Here is a 19,950-nt window from a genome sequence, read left to right as displayed (position 1 = left end):
AAAATTCAAGGTGTTGCAATACTTTTTTCCATGTGTATATATTATTAATTCAAGCTATTACAATATGCTTTAATACTATAAAGGCTTTTAGCAACATTATATTTGCTTTAAATGAATGTTCAAATCATATATATCGCTTATTCCAGCTACACATACAGTACTAATGTCCGTATCATTACTTTTCAAAATGAAACTAAACTTATCTTGTTCAGACATTTTAACAAAAGATGGAATTATATCACTTAAATTACAAAAGTATACATTTCTATTAAGTTCTAACGCTTTACATTCATTGAGGAAATATAACTCATCTTCAATTCCATCCTGACAAATTCTCTGTAGTAAAGGTGTTCTAGTATATCTACCAATAAATCTATGTGTTTATCGATATAAAAGAAGAAGTTGTCTCCATATCCTATTAATTACAAAACTATATATTGCAGGTTAGAGGGTCTCCTGAAGTTTTTCTTCATAATGAATCTGGAATTGACAAAGGAGATGAAGGGTTTGTTCAAACATTTTCTATTGAAACAGTCAGCCTTAGTCCTTTTGAACATATATATGTCAGCGTTTGGGCTGTTAATAAGGTATGTGTTACAAATTTGTACACGTTAGTTCATATCACACTACATTTAATGCACACGACAATAGTTTTCCCGTCTTTTTATACTATGAGTGTCATCTATGATATTAATTCCAGGACATTTTGTGTCTTATGAATGTCTGGATGAAGGTTCCACATGCACACTTAAGGCCGAAATATCAGGTCATTTATTTATACATGGTAAGCGTTCAAGTACTTTGTCATTGATTTACGTTTAAGGACGTTACCACGACTTCACTTTCAACTATTAATCGGTAAATATTTGTAGTTATTATTTGGCTGTGACGAAACTAAGATGCTTTTGTAAACAATTTGGTGTTGAATATGTAATGGCACCATTCTAAGGCAGTAATACTAATACAGGTAAGCTGTGGTGTGCTGATTCAGAACACAGTCGGTGGTGACGAACATTTTTTCGCCGCTTTAATAAATTTATCAAAAACTGAATGTGTATGTCGTATAAGGGTAAGTAAATTGTACATGTTGTAAAAGAATAACATTAAGACTAACACAGGGCACATAGCAATCTTCGCTCAAATACTTTACATGAATGTTTGTTCAAAGGACAAATTATTATAGTCGGTTAGACTGCTAAACTTGATAAACATTTATTTAAAACTCATTTTCGGAATAAAGACACCATCACTTTACCATTGCAGAAGCTGGTCTTAGAAAACGATTAGAATACTGATATACCAAAGTAACACTATGCATCAAATTACGAAGAAAATACACAATACTATAGCTTTAAAAAAGCCACAATTATACAATAGATACACAAACCGCGCAAAATCTGGGGATCAAAAGCTCGTTATCTTATACAGGTTGGATTGTCTAGTCCAATGATTCACTCACAGTTCAGACTGGTACCTGGTGGTTCATTAGAGTTAGTTCGCCGTTGCACTGCTAAAACTTGTTTAGGCCATTGTGTCTGTTCTACACAAGATGGTCGCTGTGCACTTGAAGACAAACAGTGTCATGACGTTTCAAAGGGTAAGAATAGCATTTTTCATCTAATGTTTAATAAGAAATATGTACAAAGTAGTCATTGATACAAAGAAACTTTCTAATTTTGAAATTAACCAAAGAGGTCCTAACAGTTTTGCTAAAACTGACTTTGACTTACGAAGTTAATATATAATCTAGTAATGTATACTTTGTAACTTTATATCAAAGAAGAAAAAACTATTTAATTGCCAATGAGATACTTCACACCAACAAAACGAAGGATAAGGATGTAAGTAACAAACTGTTGTCAAATATAGTCATTCCATGAAGCATATATATGGTCCGAGTACACAGTTATCGTCCTTTGATTTTCGTTGTCCACGAATATAGTCCTTAGTGTGGACAGTGTGTTACTTGCCAATTTTTTTTAACCCCCTTCCAAATTTATTTCTCCATGTTTTATGCCTCATATAGAAAGTAGGGGGTGAAATGACACTGTAAAAAAAAAATAGGTCATAAATATTAATGTAAAGTAGTGATTAGGTTCAGCTGAAAAAGTCAATATTTTGAGTTAAAGCTGATGAAGTTTTCTATAACTTTGATATAATTTGTCCCAAAAGTAGTACAACACACTGTAAAAATATTATTGAGAAAGCGCAGGTGGGATTTTTCTAATTTTCATTTATTGTCTAAAAGAAATGCACTACGAAATAACTGTGTACTCGGACCTAATATACCTTCTCGTCCTTTGAATTTTGTTTGTTTTCGGTTGTTGTTTTTTTTTTATTATTTGTTTTAACGTTCCTTTCATAAGTTAAAAAAATATAAACGATCCAGATGAATAGTAATACATTGACATCAGGGTAAACATACTTTTCTGAGACGCAGAAATTAGAGATAAACCAATGACACAGTCGAATAAAATTAAGATGAGGTGGTTAAATTTCCAATGAGACAACTATCTATAACTACTTAAGAATGAATTTTAACGCGTCACCGTTATAAGTAAGATCAACACGAATAGCGTACAACAGGCTATAAAATGTCCAAGGATTGAAATTATTGTGAAGTAATTGAAACGAGAAACCGAACGAAACGATTTTAGCTTCAAACATAAGACAACCTTTTAACAACAGACTCTAGGTTTTGAACATGCACATACATAATCTGACTGGTTAAACCGTTCTACTGGTCAATCCTTTCCTTATGGGAACAGTGTCGTAAAGGTGAAATATAAAAGTCACTAGGGAAAAGGCTCGACTCAAAGATTGGAATTAAGCAATATAGATTATTAACAAAATATATAAAATGAGGCAAAGGATCTGTCAAAGAATACTTGCATTTGTATTGAACATCGGATATATCGAATCGCCAAAAATTTATATAATTTACCGGTTTGTTGTTTGTTGTTTTTGCTGTTTTTGTTTTTAATATTTGCATTGGTTAATTGTTTTTATCTATTGCAGAAAATCCAAACAATGTTATTGGAGTTTATGATGTAACTAATTTGCACGATGTTCCCCTGTATGATATTCAGTACACCCCTTCTGTATTTGAACTGATGGCAAGGTGGCAAGTAATTCAAGTTCATGGATTACCTCCACTTTGGTAAGTAGCTCTATTACCTCAAATATGTTGTTTCTTATAAATGTTTCTTTGTTACAACTGGTGTTAATGAAATGAAATGACAACATGCTGGTAAAGGAAATTTATTTATTCTGATTGATTCAAACATTCTTGTTCCTACTCGATGAACTGAAAGAAACAGTAGAAAACACAATAAATCTGTTTCTATTTGTTCATTTCATCCTGCACTCCGGACATAACTTGACATTGCAGTGGAAGGGTTCTAACAAATATAGGTAACACACGGCCACCGAAAGCTTTATTATAGTAGAGCCCAGGTGGTCGTGTGATCTAGCGGGACGGCTGCAGTGCAGGCGATTTGGTGTCACGATATCACAGTAGCATGGGTTTGAATCCCGGCGAGGGAAGAAAAAAAAATTTGCGAAAGCAAATTTACAGATCTAACATTGTTGGGTTGATGTTTAGACGAGTTATATATATATATAAAATTACTGAATAAATAGTCAACGATAAATCTTACGGGGCGATGGATCATATAATTATGATTCAGTACACTACAAAATATAATATATAACAAGTCTAAAAGGATAGAACATCACCAAAAAACACAATAAATTTATTATTTTATATATATATATATATATATAAGTACGTCTGAGCCAGTGACAACTCTACAACAGATTTATCCATCGGATCACCAGCAGTAATGGTGATACATGGCTGTGTACATATATATAACTCTAAATTGATCCTACTGACTGCCATTGGCGATTGTCAAATAAACGGATCACCAGATGTAAAAAAATGGATCTTATTATTAATTCATTAACAAACAGAAAAAATTAAACTTGCGGGAAAGATGGTATATCGCAAGCATGAGGTGCAAAAATTTGTACACCATATCCGGATTTCGACAATTAATGTCTCTTCCTTAATTTTCGTAATCGAAACAGTATTTGGAAGGCCATATAATTTACCTCAATTTAGGATAGACTCTTGAATTTTGAAAGAGTCGAAATAGGATGAACGGATCATATAAACCCGAAGGCAAATATAATACACGCCCAAACGAAAAAATATAAACAAGTCTAAATTGAAAACAACATTCAAACCTATCATTGCGTTGGATAAAAACCGCAATTTTGTTATGTGTACATGCAAAACAAATTTCTTGTTAGAGTGGTCTAAATACAGCACAAACAGCATTTTCCTAAAGACTAAAAATGAAAAAGTATATTTAAACAAAACGCATTTGACTAGCAGATCGAACAACTGATGTTCTTAAACCCTGCTGACTGCCATTGGCGATTGCTTTCGGGTTTATATATATATATATGAATATAAAAAAAGTTTGTTTGACAAGTGTAAGTGTTATTTGCTGTGACAGAGAGCAACCAAAAGTACATGAAAATCACAGAAGCATGTATAAAAACATTCAACAGTTAACACTTATTCACGTTGTATCGACAAATGTCGTTCAAACATGAAACAACACAAAATCCTATTTGATGAACTAGATCCTTGTAATATATTTTGTTTTTATGTGTTTTTCGGGCAGGGTATATTGAAATCGAACAATTAATATTTGAAATGTCATTTCATCGAAATCTATCATGCACCTACGTCGAAGTATAAGCCAGTATTCTATTGTAGAAAATGCCAAAACTTTATTACTTATAGAATAATGTAATCTGAATATTTGTATAATTTGAACTAAGAAAATCCGATATTGAGAAACTAGAATGGAAAATACATAACAATTGGGAACATTGTTAATAAAGACTTTCTAATCAAGTTCACGATAAAGACTCATAAAAATACGAAATAGATATTCAAAATCTTCTCGTCATTTCAACTGTTAATGTAAATCAAATTAAATTTTAACCTGACCTAAATGACACTTTCGTCGGTAAAAGGTCACAGTTGAAGTGTTGCTCAGTTTTTCAAATTAAAGAAAGGTTGCATAACTAAAAAGGTAAAGCACTTACAAAATTGTTTTGTAAGGTACGAATGGAGTCTAGGACTATCTTCAAATGATGAACCAGAAGGTGTTTTTGACAATGATAACGATGTCATTTGGAGACATGCTGGGCAAACAAATCAAGCCTTTCTAAGTATTGAAAGAGGCAAGTTTATACATTTGTTTATTATCTTTATAGTGATGACGTTTGAAATTATAAACGGCAGAGTAAAAACACTATTTATTTGTACTTTTACTAGACACATAGTTAATCTCTTAATTTCTAATAACGCATTAGCTCATACATAAAACAGACAAACAGTGAAGGGAAAATAGACGGAATTGCTAAATCTCCAATCCAATAAAGACTTGGAGATGACCATATCATGCTATGCATGTTCTTTCCATTCTTTACTTACGGCAAGTGGTACATGTCAACAAACAAATTCTCATAATTGACTTATTGGATCAACAACAAGTTTCTTTGTACAATTGACAATCGAAAATTTGAGAGTAAGGTAATTCATGATGGGGCATTCTTTCACAGAACTCTGTCGGAGTAGTATTTTCATATAGGTTTGATCGTGGTTGATTGATTGATGAAACCTTCATATTAATGATAAAAACCTCTGTCGTGTCATATCAATTTAAATTTGTGAAAGATAAAGTCTTGAGCAGATGGTACGTTTCTACTCAAGAATGGTATATTACAACCTAGAGAAAGAAATCTCATTCGCCATAGAAAAATAGAATGGATATACAAACCCAAAAGTCGAGGGCAACATATTAACTATAAAAATAAAACAAAGGACCATTAGGAAAACCGAAGTTCAACAAAAACAAACGTCAACAAACGAACTTTTTGAGAAAAAAAATTCCATATTCCTGAATTGGTACAGGACATTGTTAGAAAATATGGTTGGTTGAGCCTGGATTAATGGCTATACTTACCTCCTGCTTTATGAAAATGTTAAAAATATCGATAAAATATCAATTTTACGTCACAGAAATACAGCACAAACACACGCAAGAACATTGATAAAAGAGAACCACCCAATTAAACAATATGATAGTCGACGCAACATGCAAACCACATAACAACAACGAACATGTTATATGAACGACAAACTTCACATGATATATAAACAGTTACGCGCTTACGTAACAAATATATTATCTCGAACTTTATGCAAGTCTTTTCAACAAGCGATAACACATTATTCAACCGAAAACATAAAAAAAACATCCTAAAATAAATACATGAATGTTGGATGTACAAAATACCGAGACATGTCTTATAGCAACGCGAAATCACACTCGATATAACAGTTTTATTCGGGAATAAGTTATGTTCCAAGATCACAGTATTTAATTTAAAATGAGGAATACTGGAGTATACCAAAGATAAGACTAGTAAATGTTTTGATAAAGTTGGAAATGTTATTGACAATGAAATTCTTCCAAATCTGTACAATTTATAAAATATCTCATAGTATTGGTGATGTATGTAAATAACACATGCTCACAGTATTGGCTGTATTGTTTATGAATAAGTTAAATAGCTCGAACCCATTGCATTGAACATCTTTATTATTCTTCTATGCAATGTTCTTCATATGAAAACATGTCGTTTTTGACAATTCAAGGTGCCGTAGTTTACACGAAGTATTTTTCATTCGCTACTTTTGATTGAAAGAGGGTGCATTTATAGCAGGAAATGCTTTGTCTAAGGTCTTGCTTCTACAACGTTACGTGTTTTCTTATCACAGTCTCAAATTTATGTGATAAAAAAATATGTTAACATTTTTTTATTTACTATAAGCTTTATTATATTTAAATGTAGACGCAATACTTTTTAACGCATTATTAACTGGCATGATTAGACCATCCATATTGAGAATCGGCAAAAGATGCAAAAAGTAAGATAGCAAAAATACCTAACTCCAAGAAAAATTCAAATGACCAAATCAAAAGCTTAAAAAAATCAAACGAATGGACAACATATTCGTGCTTGGTACACATGGTACAGGCATAGTCTTATGTAGAAGATGGATGATAAAATTTGTTTTATAGCTAGCTAAACCTCGCACATATATTACAGTTGCATTTATTTCGGTAACAAGGTCACATATGATATTAAGAACACACACATACAACAATACCGTACATATCAACCTAGCGGCTGAGTAATTCTTAAAAGCAATGCGTGTACACGTAGAAATTATAAAAAGACTGTTTTACCTGTTCTGGGCTCCGTCATGTTGGGATCACCGTAATTGCAATTATGATGATCAGTGTAACACCAGTGCACAGTTATGTATGCGGTGGAATTTTCTTCAGCTGTGTAATTGTTTTTTTGTTTTTTTTTTAATTAAAAGCTACACGAAACATTTAATATATTATTTTCTTTTCTATTCTACATGTAGGCAGAAAACAACTGAGGGAATTTGTCGCCTACTCATTTTTCGTTCGAGCATGGTTCAGTGATAATACATATGCAGTATTCAAAACAAATGGAGTGACTATTTTGTCGACCCCATTAGCTATATCTAAACTAAAAGGATCTACAGTAAGTATATGTAGTTTCATTTTCATTCGTTTAATGTGGTCTGCTTTTAAAACAAAAGTTTGTGAAACGGGATTAGATAAACACTTTCAGACGAAAGAGTAATAGTATGAGACATATTTATAATATATGTATATAAAAATGGCAGGTGATGCGTTCTCGTACCTTTTGAAGTTGGCGCGAGTTTTTGTTTCTTTCGTTCATCAGTCTCTTTTATTTATTTATGTGATTTGAATTTCAATTTACTACTGTTCATACTTCTTAACGGGTCTCATTTTCAATACCACTAAAACATTATATGTTTCTCCTGAACCATTCAGACATTATGAAATTGTGCATGAAAAGCCAGATGTTAAGTGAATTAAAATGTAAATGTCGACTAACAGTAAATATTGTATTGTTTATACTTTGAGGTATGTGAACAAAGACCTGGACATTGGAAGAAGGATATTGATTTCATAAGACCAGGATTTCCTTTTGCAATCAAGTGGAGCAATATTTTCATTGATGCGGATGAAATAATTGAACGATTTAACATTTATCTCAGTACATTTCCAGGCGGTAAATACCAGAATCAAATTTTACAAATATTGAAATGAAATCATTGTGTACTAAAATTCAGTCTTTCCTTTCGTAAATGTTTTTCAATTTACTTTTCGATGGATATCATATGGCATGACACATCAATGCTATCCGAACGTTCAGTATTAACATTATATTTTCTGATTATATGTTGATATATTTGTTAAAAGCTGTTTTTCGAAAGTTTATTAGGAATATTAAATATTTATTAGCATTTTTACATGTTTTTATTTAGGATATGACGAGCATATAGCGAACATAGATTTACCTGGAACAGTTACAACATACAATGTCAGTCGTATACCTCTAACACCGGGCATTGTTTTCTACAGTAATGTTGTAGCTTACAGCTTTTCAGGAATACATTCAACAGCAACATCTGATGGGATAACAGTTGACATTGTACCGCCATCAGCAGGGAGTGTAAAGGATGGAACAGGTTATGTATCATAAAAATCATATTTAATTTATTTTGATATAAGATATGTTGATATAGAATATTTTGGTGGCATGCTATTAAAACGTGTCGGTCTCACAAAAGTTTGTCATTTGTTAGGTTTTGTAACTAGTTAATAATGTGGAAGTCATGGTATAATTTTGCATACACTTAGAGGCAATCATGTAACAGTGTAGACAACCGTTATACTTATGTTGTTAATTGTGCTGAAAACCTTTGATGACCCCATAGTTTAAATGTCTATTTAAAGTACGATTTAATAAGAGGGTGTTACAGACGAACGCGTCCCCTAATCTGATTCACCCAAGTGTTGGCCTGTGTTGGCGTGAGCACGCAACGAACTGGTCTCTTCCACACTGTCATGGAAACGATTAGATAAATCAATATTGTAGTTTTTGAATTTCCCTTACAATTGAACAGTTGAACACCCGTTGTTAATATGACTAATCTTGTCTGCGTTTTGAATCACGAAATGTTGGATCAAATTCACTGTATCAAACAGCTTTGAAACCTTCTTGTCACTCTTCTTTTTGTCGTTTTTGTTAAATAGCTATTGATCTTTTTTTCAACGATTGCAGGTCTCTTATTATCTTGATAGCTCAATGCTAAAATGTAAGATGAAGAATGTAAATATTTGATACAGAGAGTAATTTTATAAGAAATTTATGATGAATGATGTGATTATATTTGCACTGTTATGTTTGGATACGATGCTCATGTCGTAAATAATGGTATTAATATTCTTTCAAAGACGTTTACTGGAACATTTGGAAGAAACAGGGGAGAAGGTTTTGGTTTTCTGTATAAAATGAGAGATAAAAACAAACCGCGATTTGATGCTCACATCTGAAAACTAAAGGAAAAAAGGACGAATTTGTGAGTTTTGGAAATCTCCTCTTTCGTGCATTATGCAGGTGTATTTCTAAGATTACTTGTATAATATTTGTTGGGAATTCTGTTTGACCAATCTTTATAATGATTTTAAGTAACCTTCTTGTTAATATAATAGGTATTTATGATTGTGATTATCAAGACGATCCTCAAATCGTAAGCGCATCTTGGCATGGTTTTTCTGACCTGGATTCTGTCATTACGCATTATATGTGGTGTGTACAGACGGTTTCAGAACTTACTTTATGTAACATCAGAGCCTGGGAAAATGTTGGTATCCAGACATCTGTTTCTCGAAAATTGAATGGAACTTCTCTTTCATCAGGTATATAAAATACTTGTTTTACTAAAGTTTACTGCAATATGATACAAAGTTGAATTGAAATTATAATACAAAAAACAGTAAAAGACACATATTGATTTCTAGTTTGAATTTGTTTATATGAGATGAGTTGTTATCATATACTTATAGAAAATAATGATATAATTGTACACTATGATAAAACTTATTTGTACTTATATTTATCCATTGAATTTGAAGAATTGCCTTACCCGTGTGATATGACTTGTTTATCAACTGCTTCCAGTTTATATCAACTGCTTCCAGTTTATATCAAGTGCTTCCGTCTCATATCAACTGCTTCCGGTTATTATCGCATGCTATGCTGTAACGTTATCGAATGACATTTCGACGTCATTCGGGAAATTTCGGAAAATATACTCCACTGGTACGTTTTTTGTGTAAAACATAACATATATCAGGAAAATATATTATTAAATAATGCAAAAACAAATATTACAACAAAAGCATTTTTTTTAAGTTTTAAAAATAGTTTTTGTCGGAATTTCTTCTGTTGAAGTAAATGATAAGAAGAACATCACATGTTCCTTTTCATATCAGACCCTTTATCAGTCCATGGTAAAAAAAAATCATCCCTCGAGCCTGTCGACTCTCGGGTTTATATCATGACCTAGAGCTGATTAGGGGTCTGATATGAAAAATGCCGTGCTATGATCTATATTTATCAAACGTTTGACATGTCTTGATAATAAAACCAAAACGATTCAAAATGGAAAAAAGAAACGTTTATTTTGGGTTTTTTTCCGTATTATACCTTTTGGGGTGGAGGCATCATTTAATTAGTACAGACTTTGTACTATGACTTGCAATGGACAAAGGTATTTTGTTGTGACTCATTTTGTAATTGGTTGTTTTTTTTAGGTGTGAAAATTCAAAGTCTAGTATATACAATGGATATTGTTGGACATGAGTCTGAAACTGTAAAGTCAAATGGTGTAATCGTTGACGTAACTCAACCCATTCCAGTTGAAATGAAACATTTGGACATCAATCTTGCTTCAAATCCATCTTTTGAGCTTTTAAAAGGAAATTACGTGCTTTTGGAGAATGTTACAGATGGTAGCAGCTTGTGCTATATGGCTGAATATGTTCAACTACTAAATTGGACAAAGGAGTCGGATTCCTGTGTAATATTGTTGAAATCAGACAGAAACAATGCTTTTGATGGACGATCGTTTGCTTTTCTGAACGGAGAGATATCTCAGAATGTATCAAAGCTTGAGAAAGGTCACCTGTATCGTGTTACATTTGTTACTGCACATCCTTATTGGGAAGGGACAGATGGTGTAAACAAAGAAGGATTCGTTCAAATTGGAAATGAACGACATGTATTTTTGGTATATACAAAGCAGGATAGACATACAGCACAAACTCATGATATTCCTTGGCATCAACATACATTTTATTTTAGACCAGTCTTACAAAATATGACATTTAGTTTAGGGAGTTTATTTGGATATACAGGACTTTATTTTGATGATGTAAGAATTCAAAAGGTGAACATGCTAAAAACGAACAGCAATCAAACCTCTGGTAAACATATATTTAACCATATTGTAACGATTCATCAATGGTCTTCAGTTCATGCCTCCTGGCATTTTATGGACCTAGAAAGCCCAATTGTTGATTACACATGGGCCATAGGTAAGTTTATATACTCTATTTATATTTAAAAAAAAAATAAGAAAACAGAATAAAAACAAATTTGAGAACTTGAAACAGTTCTTAACTTTTATAAATAGTTTTTTGGATGGAGAGTTGTCTCATTTGCACTCACAACACATCTTCCTATATCTACTTAAAGTTATATATGTACAATTGTTTTATTATCAAAAAAAGGTATAACAAAATTTATAATTTCAATGTAAATTAAAAAAAATCCAGAAGTTTTCTGAAAGGACACATTAACACTCCTTGAGGAGATGTATCCATATTAACATCAAATAATCTTGAATGCTTTGAACCTGAAGAACTAAAAGAAATAACAGCTGTGAACCCCTATACATGCGAATAAAATAACAGGCACTTAGAAACTGTATGTAGGATCATTCAACCGGGCTCTAGATGCAGATGACCCTGAATGTCTTGATCATCTTCACACCTATCTAAAATGTTAAAAGGAGCGCATGTAAGGTTCAGGGGCGTTTGGAACAGGAATATCATAAATCACAGATCAGACGTTTGGGCATCTTCGGTAAAAATCTGCAAACAGTTCCAAAGTCATGTTTAATTGTGATCTTCCTTTCAAGTTATCAATCAAAAGTATCTTGTTACATATTTGGTATGCAGGTTGAAAACTTTGTCTTCGTAAACGCATCTATGGCACTCATATAACAATAGAAGGAAAACCAAATTAATCCCGAAGGTAAAAGGTGTTGAAAACAAAATTCCAAAAGGATGTGCTAAATACAGCTAAGTTCATCTATGTATGGTGTAGATTAATCTTAGTCACAAACACGTGACAAAACAGAATGCTATGTACAATGATAATGGACATGTACCATTGACTGTTGAGAAAATATGAGTTAGTGGAAAAAAATGTGTATTTAGAAAGGCATTTCATTTTTAAACAAGAGAAAAATTGTACATAAATTGAGAATGCAAAAAATGTCTTTTATTTCAGGATATACAGAAGGAAGTACAGAGGTTCAAAGTTTTCAAAGTGTTGGTCTCAGCAACTTTGCATATAATTACAATGTATCCCTACCTCATACATCAACAATACACGTGACTGTTATTGCTACGAACGCTGCAGGTTTGATGACAAAGATACACGCTGAAAGTCTTCTAGTAGATAAAACTCCACCGGAGATAACATTTGTAAATGATGGTATAGGTAATTTTTAATGCTTCTTAAAATATTGCTAAAATTAAATTATTCGCATAAGCAAAGTTGTGTTTTTAAGTGTATTTTAGAATAGGTGTGTTGATAATTTTATGCAATGGATGATAATTAATTCAGTTGTATGTATTTAAAAACAATACGATATTTTTTACTTGGTTATATCAATGGTTATATGAATTATAGATTGCAAATAATTCCTATATTGATATTTTAACATCATCAAACTTAATTTATATTTTTAAGGTGAGGATATAGATGCTCAGTCGGAATCTGAAATATCTGCTAACTGGGAAGTAGACGATTTAGAATCTGGATTAGAATCCTGCGAATTTTCAGTTGGTTAGTAGATTATCACCAGTATAACACACCAGCGTTTTCCTCTATCTTTTGAAAATAAGTTTCCATATTGTAAGATAATAACCCAGTAAAGAGAATAATAAAAAGTTATCACAAATTTTTGGGTTACAAATTGTACAAAAGTGCCACTAAAACACTTATATTATTAGCTTGATATCTATGTTTTCAATTATGGGTTTTTAACTTTACCTTTGATAGTTAAATCAACATAGTTCAGTGAGCACTCCAAAGTGAGACCATGATTGTACGAGTGTTGGAATAATATACACGACATTGGATAACATTTGACATTCAGAATTTCATACTCAATTTACTGAAGCATTTTGTGAGTGTAAATTTGTTTTGTTTGGTTCTTTCCTTTTCATTATAGGATAGATATTTAGAACTTAAAATAACATCGATTTCTTTTGATTTGCATTTATGGTCTGAGTTTCTGTTAGTGATTTAGTCAAATAACAACCTCAAATAGTAATTGATGTTTCAGTTTTATATTTGCATACATAATAAAGAGTATTTAGGAAACAAGTGTCTGATCATATATGAAAGTATAACTACCACTTGGTTGATCAGTATGACGTCTGAAGAATTTAAGCGATCGACTGTCAATCTAAGATGTGCTGGAGATCTGCAAAACCCCTGTCATGTATCATGAAAAATACACGAATATGAAAGCTTAAATAAAAATAGCTTTAACCGATTTGCATACAAGCATAACTGTTAAACTGTTTGTCAGGAGGATATCATTGCCAACCAGCCATTTCATGTGTCATGTGAATCGTCAAACTTCTTTCTCTCTCTTTCTCTTTCTTCCAGGCTACCAGTTATACGGTAATGAACTTCAAACATTTCAGAAAATACCTGTTGAATTACGACTATTGTCGAAAGTACTTCCATACGATCTCTTGTTTATGCGGAAAATATATGTGACCATTAGATGTAAAAATAAGGCTGGACTGCAGTCATCTCTTTCAACTGATGGTGTTATTGTATCTAATCTACCTCCAGTCAGTGCTAGCGCTCAAGTGAATATCCTCCCTCTGTCAAATACGGAATATATGGCTTACAATGGATATCAAAAGAATAAACATACAATGAGAATTAAATGGTCAGGTTTTAAAGACATAGTTGGTCTGGACTCTTATCTGGTAAGTATATATTGATGATCATACAATTGTTTTAAATGTAATATGCAGTACTAAATGTATGTCTAATATACGTTTTTGATTTGTTGTTTTTTGCATTAAGAATGTCTTGTTTATTGTTAACGTTACTTCCATGACATGCGCGTAGCTACGTTTACGTCAAAACCCCCGGGCGTACACTTGAATTTTGAAAATAAAACAAATAATCGACATAGAATAAGAAAAAAACTGGTCAAAAGCACATCAGCCTTGTGCTTCTTTTTTCAATGGATTGTAATTTTGAATAAAAAGGGACTAAATTTACTCAAATAGATCATTAACTATATTTGTTCGAATCTTTTGTAAAAGTCTGAATCTACTATGAATTCTACGTACTTTTCTTATATTTAAAGCAATTCACTATCTGCTCAGATTCGATATGCTGTTTGTATTTTTGTCGAGCCTGTGATTTATGTCCCAAAAACGAGACAAAGCGCCGTCAGTATTTAGGTTTCGAATGTGGATAAAGTCTTTTGAATGACTCTCCGTGAAATTTTACGAAAGATGGACAGAAACTGTTTATGATCAAAAGAGTATTCAGAGCAATATAATAATGCAATTATATCTTTAATTTTCCCGCATTTTAAGGACAAAATGTATTTCTTTCTGCAATTAGTAAGTGGCTTACATTTTGTTATTTCACAATAACTACATTAACTACTTGTCGGGTACAAGTCAAATCGGCACCTGGTCAAATCGGCACCTGGTTAAATCGGCATCTAGTCAAATCGGCACCTATTCAAAGTCAATTCGGCATCCAATAATATTTGATATAATATATGGGACTGGGACTATTATGCTAAGTTAGTAATTTAAGTATACTAGCATAATAGTCCCAGATATATATAAATAATTCTAAAAATGTATTAATTCGATTATGATCTATTTTGGGGGTTGGATTTATCATGCATTACATGTAAAAAAGCAACAAGCAGTAAAAATACAAAGGTTAATCATTTAAAGTTTTCTCAACATTATGTGACTGATGTTTTGATAAATTTTCTAATCAATTAATTAATAACTTTAATCAAGTACATAGTGAAAACACAATGTAACACCGGCTTTTGTTTCGCATATTTCTGTCATATTTTCACAACTATATGATACAAAAAGACTTTTTATGGGAAGAAATCCTAGGTGTTCCAGAATTTTTTTATATTGCACCTCTTAGAAATATTATTTTTTCGTGTTCATTAAAAGGTGCTTTTGCCGATTTGACTAGAATTCCTACTTGTCGAACCTTCATCGAATTTTATGAAAATGCCGAAGAAGCTTTTTCTATGACTAATGTCTAAAGCTAAAATTTTGAAAGTATTTGTTTTCGTTCATTTTTCTGTTCTTTTCTGATAGACAGATAGCCGGACTTTCCTTTACGCAATAAATTGTTTTACATGCTCAATTTATAAACCTTCATAGATTGTCGTGAAATATTCCAGATCAAGAAAAAAATATCAAAAGAAAATTTTAGATTTTTTTTTTAAATCCCTTTAAAGGAATGATAAATTTATTCACTTTTTGTGGGAAGAAATCCTAGGTGTTCCAGAATTTTTTTATATTGCACCTCTTAGAAATATTATTTTTTCGTGTTCATTAAAAGGTGCTTTTGTCGATTGTATGCTCACTCACGGGACCCTTTAAACTTATTTAAAAGTAATATTGGTTTGGACGTTTTCTCTAAAACCTTGCAATGACCATTAGGCTAGCTTCCAGTTTAACACGATGAATAAGTTAACATATAACAAAATTTAACCAAAACAAATAAACCATTTAGATTCAAAAGTATGTTGCTATCAATGATTTTTTACTGACAGGAATCATTATGGTATCTCATTTTCGATAGCTTTCGGGGGCTTCGTCCCTTTCGAACCCACTACCAGCAGGTGCTTTAACATTGAGCGGTTGGCACCCCTCAAATCCCTCGCCAAGGTTCGGGCGTACACGTAAAAATAACCCAGCTACGCCACTGCATGAAGGCGAAATTAGCAAGTCTCAAAGTTCCTTTATATGTTCATTTATGTGCTCCCTGTAGCATATCAGATACTAGTGGTTTAACAAATTTTTTGTCAATTAAACTACTGTAAACGGGTCAATTGAGTCGGATTCAAGCAAAAATTCTAAAAATCAAAAATAAACGCAAAAAAAAATCAAATTTAATTTCAGGTTTCATTTAAAATGGACAATGGGGGAGAGGCTATAATCACACGGTCAATAACAGCTGAAAAACAAGATGTTACATACTTAGTGTTGACTGGACTTGACCTGAAGGACGGCAACTACACTGTTGCGGTTCAAGCCATAAATAAAATGTATGTCCGAAGTGACCCAGTTAAAGCATCTATTACTATTTCGTCATCGCAGCCTAAGGTGAAAAGTAAGTAGATTACCAATAATTGTTGAAATCCATTTATTTGAAAGAATCTTGCATTTTAGTGATGCAAATAAACCTTTTTCAATATGAGTTAAATTTATGGTTCATGACATTTGCTAAAATATTTTGTCAAGAAGTACTGTATCATACGAAAACCAAAAAGAAATCCCATTTTGAAAGATAATTAAGAACATAACTTTTGATAAATCCCATAAGTATCTAAATAGAATCTGGTCTGTATTACATAGTTCATGACAATATATTGCTACAATAACAAAATTTAAAATTAAAAAGTGGTTATCATCCAAAAATCAAGAAACTCTACATTTTTGAAGCAAATCACATCAAAACCAAAGTTTACCTGTATGTTATGAAAATGTGGATCAACTTGATCAAACGTTAATTGAATTATTACCCACAAATCAAAAGTGTATGAAGGGCAAATGTGTAAATGTGGATGTGTATCACTATAATATAAAAGTTGTGAATAATCCGCTAACATCGTCAAATCATATTAATATATTCAAACTTAAGTATGATGGTCTATGACCTGAAACCAGATAATAACTTCAGCCTAATTTTCGGCCTCAGAAATAAATATGTCATGAATCGGTGAGGAAATCGGACTTGATAGAGATTCAAGTTATAAAAATCGTGTTATTATACATGTATTGATGTGAATTTGTGTATATCCTTATGTCTTTATAATTGTTTATTTTGTTTGCAGTTTCCTCAATTTTACATGTCTCTATTAGTAACCGTACAGTGCAGATATCATGGAAAGATTTGTTTTCTGAAGATAAAGACACATTTTACGAGGTTTCTGCCGGAACTTTTGTTGGTAGTGCTGATATAATACAGTGGCAAGAAACTAAAAATACATTTATTACATTTTTCATTCCACCGAGAATCAAATCAATTAAAGGTTTAACAAGTTACATAACTGTTCGCGGGATTTATGCTAATGGAATGTTTAATGTTGTCAATCATAGAATAAATTTAAGTAATATTTGAAATAGCTATTCTTATTATAGTAATTCGGATATTACCATTATAAAAAAGTTACCACAGTCATTTAAATCTGGTATGTTAAGGTATAAATACATGTAGTAGAATATAATATAATGAGGAATGTGTGATGATTAAAATGAGAATAAGTGTGTACACTAGAATAAAGTTGGTTACACTTATGAATTTATAGTTTCATTGAACTTAATATACCTTGTCTAAAGGCAATGAATCCCTTTTTCAACCTTTGTATGGTTCCAATTATCCAATTATCCAAAATGATCAGAAATCAGGTCAGTAGACCTTAAAATGGAATGTGTGAGTATTTATTGCAGAATCATTACATTAGAAAGAAAAAAAACAAAAAATACTGAACTCCAGGGAAAATTAAAAATGGAAAGTCCCTAATCAATTGGCAAATTCAAAAGCTCTAAACACATCAAACGAATGTATAACGACTGTCATATTCCTGACTTGGTACATGCATTTTTATGGCCCCGCCTCTAAGTGGTCGGGGACATATAGTTTTACCCCTGTCCGAAATTCCGTAATTCCGAAATTCCGTCATTCCGCAACAAACCATTATACAGACTTTTTTTCAAAACCGCTTCAGATATTGGGCTGATCTACTGAATGTAAGTTCTTCATGATGAGTTACGTACAGATCAAGTTTAAGTTTTGTTCCGCTCCGCTAATTTTTGACAAAATTACGGGCTTTGGACTTTGATAAATTGTTGAAAATCACAGTAATACAGACTTTTTTTCTAAACGCTTTCAGATATTGTGATGATCTTTGGCATGTGAGTTAACCAAGATGAGTTACAGATCAAGTTTAAGTTTTGTTCTGCTAGGCTAATTTTTGCCAAAATTACGGGCTTTGGACTTTGATAAATTGTTGAAAATCACAGTTATACAGACTTTTTTTCTAAATGCTTTCAGATATTGGGCTGATTTTTGGTATGTGAGCTAACCATGATGAGTTACAGATCAAGTTTAAGTTTTGTTCCACTCCGCTAATTTTTTCTAAAATTAAGGGTTTACAACTTTGAAAATTGTTGAAAATGACAGTTATACGGACATTTTTTTATACGCCTCCAGATGTTTAGCTGATTCTTTTATATGTGAGACTACCATCATGTTTGTGTCCACATGTGTAATTGAAATTGCAGATTTTTCAACTTTTGGAGACGGGGCCATTCGTGTCGCTTTGACACACCTAGTCTTATGTAGAAATGGTGGACCAAACCTGGTTTTATAGCTAGCTTAACCTCTCACGTGTATGACAGTCACATTAAATTTCATTATGTTGACAACGATGTGTGAACAAAACAAATAGAAATAATAGATTAAAATGTCAAACAATAGGGTACAGCAGTCAACACTGGTTATAATCTTAATCACTTTTAAAAATTAAAAAAATATGTAACAAAGAAGCACAAAAAGGCATATAGACAAAGCACATTAGCAAAAATTAGACAGCGATGCAAAAATGTACCATAGCACAATAACACAATGAACGGATGTATAAGTACAGAGCCACGGCATATGTATCAAAGAAACAGAAAAAGGTATATAGACAAAGCACATTAGTAAAAATGAAAGACAAGAATACAAAAATTATCTTAGAACAATAACACAATGACGGGATGTATAAGTACAGAGTCACGTCTAATGGATATCACCAAAAACAGACTAAACATTAAAATTGTTATTCATAAGGACAAATAAAAGAATACTTTAAGACGTTATTAAGATGACAAACAACGTCAGTACCCATAATATATACTTCAAGACCATGATGTATTAATTGTGGTCAATGTGATACCAACCCTGCATGACAGTTATGTTCAGATAGTTGACCTTTTGCTTAAAGTACTAGTATCTGAGAAAAAATATTAACAAACATATCAAACTCCAAGGAAAACGCAAAAAAGGGAAAGTCTGACAAAGTCAAACGTTTGAATATATCACAAAACGGAACGAATGAAAAATAAATGTCATATATCTGACTTGGTAAAGGCATTTTTCGATTTAAAACAGTGTAAACATACATCACAAACATACAAACACAACAAAAACGGACCTAACCAGGAAGACCCAACGAACTTTGTAAATAAGGTCAATCTCAAATAAACCTTTACAGACAGACATGTTTACATAGTTCCATTATACTATTATACACCAAACATAGAAGACCTGTTGCTTAAAGTATTTTAGAAACGGTATTGACATATG

General features: G+C 32.1%; 1 protein-coding gene across 1 annotated transcript in view; it reads left to right on the top strand.

Moving 5' to 3' along the window:
* The window catches only part of LOC139481185 (uncharacterized), a 98,736-nt gene extending 80,838 nt beyond the window's left edge, over positions 1-17,898 (top strand). Inside the window, exons 43-56 of the mRNA XM_071264343.1 lie at positions 444-587; positions 1,429-1,597; positions 3,019-3,160; positions 5,144-5,265; positions 7,526-7,668; positions 8,079-8,226; positions 8,483-8,686; positions 9,714-9,920; positions 10,818-11,600; positions 12,580-12,792; positions 13,045-13,140; positions 13,972-14,303; positions 16,500-16,710; positions 17,435-17,898. Coding sequence (XP_071120444.1) covers positions 444-587; positions 1,429-1,597; positions 3,019-3,160; positions 5,144-5,265; positions 7,526-7,668; positions 8,079-8,226; positions 8,483-8,686; positions 9,714-9,920; positions 10,818-11,600; positions 12,580-12,792; positions 13,045-13,140; positions 13,972-14,303; positions 16,500-16,710; positions 17,435-17,721 — 3,201 coding nt within the window. The 3' untranslated portion in view covers positions 17,722-17,898. The remainder of the gene's footprint in view (positions 1-443; positions 588-1,428; positions 1,598-3,018; positions 3,161-5,143; positions 5,266-7,525; positions 7,669-8,078; positions 8,227-8,482; positions 8,687-9,713; positions 9,921-10,817; positions 11,601-12,579; positions 12,793-13,044; positions 13,141-13,971; positions 14,304-16,499; positions 16,711-17,434) is intronic.
* The last annotated feature ends 2,052 nt before the right edge of the window (positions 17,899-19,950 follow it).

The sequence above is a fragment of the Mytilus edulis genome, chromosome 7 (assembly GCF_963676685.1).
Source record: "Mytilus edulis chromosome 7, xbMytEdul2.2, whole genome shotgun sequence".
Taxonomy (NCBI): Eukaryota; Metazoa; Mollusca; class Bivalvia; order Mytilida; family Mytilidae; genus Mytilus; species Mytilus edulis.
This window is presented reverse-complemented; position numbering and strand designations above follow the sequence as displayed.